This window comes from Mirounga leonina, unplaced genomic scaffold, assembly GCF_011800145.1.
Source record: "Mirounga leonina isolate KUSES-001 unplaced genomic scaffold, KU_Mleo_1.0 Mir_122566, whole genome shotgun sequence".
NCBI classification, from domain to species: Eukaryota; Metazoa; Chordata; class Mammalia; order Carnivora; family Phocidae; genus Mirounga; species Mirounga leonina.
The window spans coordinates 3047-10764 of NW_023270295.1; the positions used below are offsets into that span (position 1 = coordinate 3047).

At 59.1% G+C, this 7718-nt stretch overlaps 1 protein-coding gene across 1 annotated transcript; it reads right to left on the reverse strand.

Moving 5' to 3' along the window:
- Positions 1–1064: 1064 nt before the first annotated feature.
- LOC118007382 (neutrophil gelatinase-associated lipocalin-like) lies at positions 1065–5535 on the reverse strand. Its single transcript, XM_035000432.1, has 7 exons — positions 4859–5535; positions 4195–4331; positions 2677–2756; positions 2435–2554; positions 2089–2190; positions 1376–1409; positions 1065–1254 (listed from the first exon to the last, which is right to left on the reverse strand). The coding sequence occupies exons 1-6, from the start codon at positions 4994–4996 to the stop codon at positions 1387–1389; spliced, it is 600 nt and encodes a 199-aa protein (XP_034856323.1). The 5' UTR covers positions 4997–5535; the 3' UTR covers positions 1065–1254; positions 1376–1386.
- Positions 5536–7718: the final 2183 nt, after the last annotated feature.

The following is a 7718-nucleotide window of genomic DNA, read 5'->3' on the forward strand; positions in this document are numbered from 1 at the left end:
TCATCCCAGGAATCTGGGATCATGACCTGAGTCGAAGGCAGCCGATTAACCAACTGAGCCACCCAGGCGCCCCCTGACCCAGACTTCTAAGGCTGCAGCCTATCTGGTGGCCCTGGGTCGCAGGCCTGTCCTGCCCCCTCAGGGCTGACGCTAGGGACTGCTCAGAGCTCCAGTATCTTCCCACTATCCCCCCCTCTCCCAACGACCCCCCCCCCGCCACCTGAGGGTAAGTGTGCAAGTCTCTGGGGTGGATAAGCCTGGGTTTCTTCAGAACCTCGTCCCCTCTGGCCTCTGACCTTGCAAGGGGAGAAGAGGCCAGGGAGGGAGTTCAAGTGTACAACGATGTGTGATACAGTTCAAGGTGTGTGATGCAGACACAGAGGGGTGGACAGGGGCTGGTCAGGCCCCACACACAGGCCCAGCCAAGCGGTGGGTATAGGCCTGGAGCCCTCAAGTCTTCTGGAATCTGATTCCTGGCAGCATGTTCTCCTCTTTGCCTTCCCTGGCCCTGCCCCCCTGGTGATCCAGAGGTCATCACAGAGGAGAGACGTGGGTGAGGGACAGAACTCGGAATGGGGTCAATGTGGATGCTGCCACCCACCAGTGGACCCACAGGGGGGTTGGCAGAGAGAAAGGGGACCACCTCCGGTGGCCCTCTGTGCCTGGCACAGCCTCAAGCTGGACATGCTTCTGTCCCACCCACTGTGTACCCCTCTTGCCCTGGCCACAGTCTTCCAGGATCTACAGGGTCCTGGTGAAGTGTGGATGACAGTACCTCAGCCCCCCCAAGCCCCTCCAGCTCCCTGGCCCTGCTGCAGGGGGCTGAACGTAGGTGTCAGTTCACCATCAGTGTGCTAGGAGGTGGGGGCCAGTGAGGGCTGCTGCTGGTCTGGGGCTGGGCCTGGAGTGGGGAGCCACAAGTATTCAGTCTAGAGCTGGACTCTGCTTCTGCGGCCTCCATCCCTCTCTGGGGGCCACGTCCCTGGGAGTGATGCTAATAGGAGCCCGCCCTTTGCTCTTCTCCCTCTGAGGGCCCAGGGGTCAAGGAGCACAGACTGAAGACCTGGGGGCATGTGTTTATTTAGCAAGCAAGGAGGGGTTCCATCAGAAGGGCAGCCTGGGAAGCAGCTGGTGGGCTGTGTGGTGAGAAGGGTCTCCGGGCTCTCTCCTGGTGTCCGGTCGGTGGAACAGCTGGGCGGTGCCCTGGGCAGAGGTCAGCATGAGGGTGATGGGGTGGAGAGAGACGGGGGACACCTAAAAGAGAGTCAGAGGAATAAAGAGGGCAGCAGTGCTGGGCAGGGGGGACAAAGGCAGGCCCGGGACCCCCTCCCACTGCACTCTAGCTCCCATCAGCCCCTTCCTGGGCCATACTCACCGCATACTCATTCACTTATCATCGATGCACTGGTCTGTGGGGGACAGAGTGGTCAGCATGGGCAGGAATTTGTGGGGGGGATCCCTGACCTCCAGGGCCCCTGTGCAGCCCCTGGGCTGCCCTGGGCCCCAGCCTGGCCAGCCGCAGAAGATCTGGGGGTTCCCTTCAGGGATGGTGCAGCAGAGGGGTGGATGATGGGGGCAGGGGACGGGGAGAGAAGCCAGAGGACAAGCAGAGCTGGGTGATACCCATTCTCCAGAGGAGGCAGATAAGGCCCAGCCACGTGCCTACTTGGGCACCAGGCCTTCTGCCTGTTTCCCTGCTGAGTCCTGACAACCCCAGCAGCCTTGGGGAGGCACCTGCCCAGGCCAGGCCACCTGAGCACCTCCCAAGTCAGTGGTGAGCAAGCCCCAGGGCAAAATGGGTGCAAGCCCAGGACAAGCAGACCTGGGTAGAGGGGAACATGGCCAGGCAACTAGGTGGGAAACTTGGACCCGGGCTCTCTGTCAGGGAGGAATCCTTGGGGCCCACATTGCTGGGTGCCCCGCAGACCCCTGGGTGAGTCAGGGTCTTCTTGAACCCAAAGTGGCTCCCAGGGGCTCCAGTGCCTGCAGTAGGGGCCTGAGTCTCCCCTCTCCCCCTTTCCCTCGTGAGGCAACATCAGGCCCGGACAGTCCCCATGTCCCCTTCTCCTCTCCGTCGCTGGCAGTTACCAGTGGGGACAGGGAAGATGATGTGGTCATCGGTGAGGCCCAGGGATTTGGCAAAGCCGGTGAAGTATTCCTTCAGAGCAGTGGGCAGCTGCTTGGTCCTCCCTATGGTCAAGGTGGTCAGTGAGTGGGCAGGCGAATGTTCCATAAATATTGTTGAACATGGGAACGAGGCCTCAGAGCCCTTCCTCGTGACGGGGGTGGGGGTGGGGACGGATCTGCAGGAAGACACCTCACCCACCTCCCAGGGGCTCAGAGTAAAGGGGACCTTGGGGGCTGGGTGGGATGGGCCTCTTTTCCCCCAGCGTGAGCAGGAGCCGGGTCCCAGAGGCGGTAGGTGAGGACCCACCATAGAGGGTAATCTTGAAGTACTCCTGGTTTTTGTAAACTTTCTTGAAGAACACCATGGCAAACTGGTTGTAGTTGGTGGTCATCACCTGCACGGTGTAGCTCTGCACTCCGACGTAACCTGCAGGGTGGCCGGTGAGGGGTCAGCCCGCCCTGGCCCGGTGTGGGAAACAGTTCTTTCCTCCCCAGCCCCCACAGGTCGGCGTCTATGCCCCCTGGAGATCTGCCCCACTCAGGACTCACGCTTAATGTTGCCCAGGGTGAACTGGCCAGGCAGGGAACTTGGGACAAAAGTTCTGATCCAGTGGTCACAGCGCTGGTTCCTGTGGAAGCAAATGATGGGTGGGTAAGAGGGTGACCGTCCAGCGGCGCCCAGGTGGCTCAGTCGGTTAAGTGTCTGACTCTTGATTTTGGCTCAGGTCCTGATCTCAGGGTCCTGGGATCGAGCCCCGAGGCAGGCTCTGTGCTCAGCATATCGGCTTGAGATTCTCTCTCCCTCTCCCTCTGCCCCTGCGCCAGCTCGGGCGTGCGTGCACACACACACACTCTCTCTCTCTAATAAATAAATAAAATATATTTTTTAAAAAGGTGACAGCCTGGGGCGCCTGGGTGGCTCAGTGGTTGGGCGTCTGCCTTCGGCTCAGGTCATGATTCCGGGGTCCTGGGATCGAGCCCTGCATAGGGCTCCCTGCTCCGCGGGAAGCCTGCTTCTCCCTCTCCCACTCCCCCTGCTTGTGTTCCCTCTCTTGCTGTGTCTCTGTCAAATAAATAAATAAAATCTTAAAAAAAAAAAAGGTGACAGCCCACCCTGCTCCGATGGGTCTGGCTTTTCCCCATTGAACCCATCCCTGCCGGTCCCTGCCTGCTCTGTCCTGAGCCACCTGACTCTCCTTCCAGCACCTTACTGTCCTTCCCTCTTCGGGGTCCCCCACCCCCACCCCAGGGATTTGTCCCCAACTCTTATCTTGTGGCTTCCTGCTGTAACCTCTCCTGTGGGGTTCACCCTCCAAGGCTCCACTCTGCTCGATGCCAGGGAATCCCTTAGCTCTTGGGCCAACCCTGACCTCTCACATGCATCCTATCTGATCTCCCCAAACCTGTCCTTCTTCTGTTCCTTGCACCACAAATGCTCTAGCCTCATCCCCCAAGTGACAGAGTCAGAAACCCATAGGAGCTCGGTAATCCTTGGCTCTCCTCTCTAGGTCCTCATCTGCCCCCACCCTGTCCATCTCCCACCTGGGACTGACCAGCCTCCCTCTTTCCTCTCCCTGCTGCAGCCAGACCCGCTCGTCACCAGATCCCTTTGGTACTGGTGTCTGAGGACCCTGCCCCTGTGGCCACTGCCCCTCTCTGGGCTGTTCATCAGCCCCTGCTCAGGGCACCCATGTGATGGTTTCCTGAAGGAGTTGGCTCCCTCCTCAAGGCCTAGCCTAGAGACCACCTCTCTGGAAGCCCTTGACGAAGCCTTGGGTGGGATTCCAGGCTGGATCCAGTGACCCTCCTCCCACTCTAGCACAGCCCTGCCCTCTCCGGCTCGTTCCCCCAGGACTGTCCATGTGTCTGCGCTGAAGTTACCGATAAATGTTGAGCTAGCGAGCGACGGAAGGGATAAATGCTGGGGGATCTGGTACCCAGCAAAAGGATGAATGTCCACCTCAGCTTCAGTCACCCCTCGGCTTTGACATCAGTCTGCCTCTCGGACCCAGGACGGTCCCCCCGCCGGGACCCCCTATGCTCCCCCCAGGAGGTGGTGGCTCTCACCTGATCAGGGTGGAGGTGACGTTGTAGCTGCGGTTGTCTTTCAGTTGGTAGGTGGTGGTGTACATCTTCAACTGGGCTCGTTTTTCTGTATTAATTGAATTCCCTGCTACACCTATGACGTACCATTTTCCCTGGAACTACAGAGGGGGGCCGATGATAGGCGGAGCCCAGGAACGGCCCTTGGGTGCCCCTACTGCTCCGTCCCTGCAGGTACCTCTAGGCAGCCTGACCAGGAACCAGGAGCTCCTCTAACTGGGCAGCAGGGACCCCGACTGGCCACACAGGCCTGCGCCGATGCAGCTGCAGGAGCTGGGGGCCACCAGGCCAGGAGAGAGCCCTGAATCTGGTAGGGACAGGATGACCCTCGGCAAGTGGCCAGCTGAAGTCCCTGATCCTGTTTCCTCATCATGCAGGAGGCCTGAAGATGTTCCCACCTTGCAAGAACTGTGGGGATTATGGAAGGGATTGTGGACCTGGGAAGTTGTGCTCAAGTGACCTTCTTGTCAGCAAAGTTGGGGTGGAGATGGGGCCATGGGGTGTGCCTTCCATCAGGGGGCCCAGGGACAGGCTGAGCTGAAGCCTGAGCCCATCCTGCCCTGACACTCTCCCTAAGACTCTGTCTCTCCCACCCTCTGTTCATACTCTGCCCCTCCAGGCCCCTTACCTGGTCATCCTGGAAGTCAGGCTGCAGGGGGATCTTGGTCAGAAATGGGGCTGGGATCAACTCTGGGGGAGAGTCCTGGGCCTGAGCCTGCAGGGCCCCCAGCAGGACGAGGCCCAGCCACAGGAGGCCTCGGGCCATGACTTCAGGGCTTAGGAAAACTGGTGTGCCAGATGGCAGCTGAAGAGGAGAAGCTAGTGAGAAGGCTGCCCCTGGGGGACCCTATTTATGGTCCCCTGGCCAATGGCTCACTCCAGGGTGGAGCGAATTTATCCTTTGCCAAATCCAGGAAAGGTGAGGCAATTGCCAGCAACTCAGGCTGAAACATTTGGCAAGCTCTCGGTCCCTTTCCCCCAGGTCAGGATTATGCAAGATGAGGGGCCCGAAGGCCAGGGAGGGGGGGAGGGGGCATTCCCCGGACCTCCACATCTCTGGCAGGGACAAGGACTCCTTTGTGTGTGGTCCATCGTCTCCAATCTGGACAAGTTGTCATCCCTGACCTCTAGGAGCCTCTGCTCAGCCCAAGCCCAGGGTGGGGTAAATGCGGAGAGGCCCCCTTCCTGAACCCGATGAAGGCAGACAACGCTTCGCACCAACAGAGTATGGGCTACTGATGAGGGAACAGAAGGCAAGCTGAGGACAAAGCAGAAACTGACACCCCACAACCCCCCCACCCATGGGATATATGTGACATTCCTCAGGCACTCCTGGCTGCCCTAAAGCTAAGGAAAGGAAAAACAAATAGTTAACTTCTAGAGATCACAATCCTGCAAGACACGAGTCTCCCTCAGTTTACAAATGTCTTAGCAATCTACAAGAACAAAGCATTTCTATCAATAACCTAGCTTCCAGAAGGAAATGCAGATACAATTAAATGTCCTTATAACCGGGGCGCCTGGGTGGCTCGGTCGGTTAAGCGTCTGCCTTCGGCTCAGGTCATGGTCCCGGAGTCCTGGGATCAAGCCCTGGGATCGAGCCCCGCGTCGGGCTCCCTGCTCGGCGAGAGGCCTGCTTCTCCCTCTCCCACTCCCCCTGCTTGTGTTCCCTCTCTCGCTGTGTCTCTCTCTGTCAAATAAATAAATAAAATCTTAAAAAAAAAAAAATTCTTTCTTGGTCGTCGGCTCTGGACCTCACCCCACCGAACCTCACTTATATTCCAAAACCTCATCACTACCTCCTGGTTCCCTCCAGGAAAGGGGAGGCAGCTGAAAGTGGACCTTCCTGGCAGGGAAGGACAGAGTATGTGCCCTGTGCTCGTGGAGCCCAGATCCTGGCCTCCACCCAGGGACCCCACACCAGGCCCTGGCCCAGGGTGAGATACCCTTCCCCCAGTGAAGGCCTATCGGCAGTGTTCCTCCCCTCCTCCACAGCCCACCAGCAGGGGTGGATCCAGACCTCAGCTGACCCCTAAGGGACTCGGCCCCTCCTGTGGGCCCCGTGGACAGAGACCCCAAGCTGGGCCTCCCAGCCACAAATGAGACAGTTTGACAAATCAGAGCTCTGAGTACGCAGTCCCAGCTCCATCCTGGTCGGGAGACAATGAAGGACATGCCCATGCACTGGGTGAAGCAGGCTGGGGGGCTGGGGCCCAGAGCGGGGCTCTCTACCCTGCTGCTCTGGACACCAGGTACTTTGGGTCACAGTGAGTGCAAGGACTCAGCCTCATCCATGAGGCAGCACTGACACCATTTGCTGTCTCTGGCCACAGTCTTGGGCTGTGGAGCCCAGCGGCCTACACCTGGGCCCCCGGAAGTGTTTCTGTCATGGCTGATCCCAGCTTTGTCCTGGAGGGAAGCGGTTTCCTCATGGGAGCCTGGTTGTCCACGGGAGGCAGTGAAGGGTCCCAGCCCCTGGGCAGTGTCTCCTAGAAGTCACCAGGAGAGCCACCTGACCTGAGGCGGAACTGAGGGCTCACTGGCCTCTGATGACTTCCGGGGCCTCATTGGCTCTTCTACTTGCTACAGGGGAACCAGCTCCCCTCGTCTGGGCTTTGGGTGGTAGGCCCTGAGGGAACGGACTCTGGGGGTCCTGAGATGGGGGGTGGGGGCAGCCTCTACCTCCCTGACGCCAGAAAGTCCCCCAGAGGACCCCCGCCCTCTCAGGCCTGTCAGGGTGATGAAAGAGCAGGAAGTGAGGATGAGCAAACTTTGGAGGAATGATGTTGCCACCAAAGCCCACGTGCCCTCTGAAGGTGCCAGTGGCCACCTCTCACCCCTCTCATCACCACTCACAGCCCCAGGAGCTCCACCTCTGCTTCCCTCTCTGACCTTAAGTTTGCAGTGACTGCTGGATAGGAGGGTGACTGACAGATGGAGCCCCAGTAGGGACGGAGCAGTGTCCCTAACTAGGGAGAGGCAGTGCCTCTCTGTCACTGGACAGAATATTCTAGATTTGAACAGTCATGAGGTAGAGTGGCCAATGCTCCTTTGGTACGAATCCCCCAGCCCCTGCTCACCAGGGTACGGAGTGGGGAGGAATTAGGGCCAGGTCTGCAGCCTGAGAAAACCAGGGCCAGTTGCAAGAAGGGAGAAGGCCTGGCTCAGGGGCCCTTGGTAGAATCCTGACCCCCGAGGTGCTGCCCACCCTTGCCCAGCCCAGCCCAGCCCACCCCACCCCTGCCAGTTTTCCCTTCTGTAAAGACAGCTGCGTTGCAGATGCTGTGAGGTGTTGAAAAGAAAACCACAGGCCCCAAATGGATTCACTTATGTTAAGGGCCCTACATCAGCAAGCCAAAACCTAACGCCTACCCCAATTGCAGTTTCAGCCCCCCTGCACCGCCCTCCCCCAGTGTAACCTTTGACCAGCACCGCGAAATTTACGGGGAGCCCCTTCCATTTCCCTTAGAAGGGTGACCTTGGGGGCA

Bases quoted from the DNA above. Each gene is read 5' to 3' on its own strand.
- LOC118007382 (XM_035000432.1), bottom strand. From the start codon at position 4,996: ATGGCCCGAGGCCTCCTGTGGCTGGGCCTCGTCCTGCTGGGGGCCCTG. The intron at 2,555-2,676 runs GTGAGTCCTGAG...GCCACCCTGCAG, and splicing joins CACCCTGGGCAACATTAAGC to GTTACGTCGGAGTGCAGAGC. The intron at 1,410-2,088 runs GTAACTGCCAGC...TGTCCCCCACAG, and splicing joins CATCTTCCCTGTCCCCACTG to ACCAGTGCATCGATGATAAG.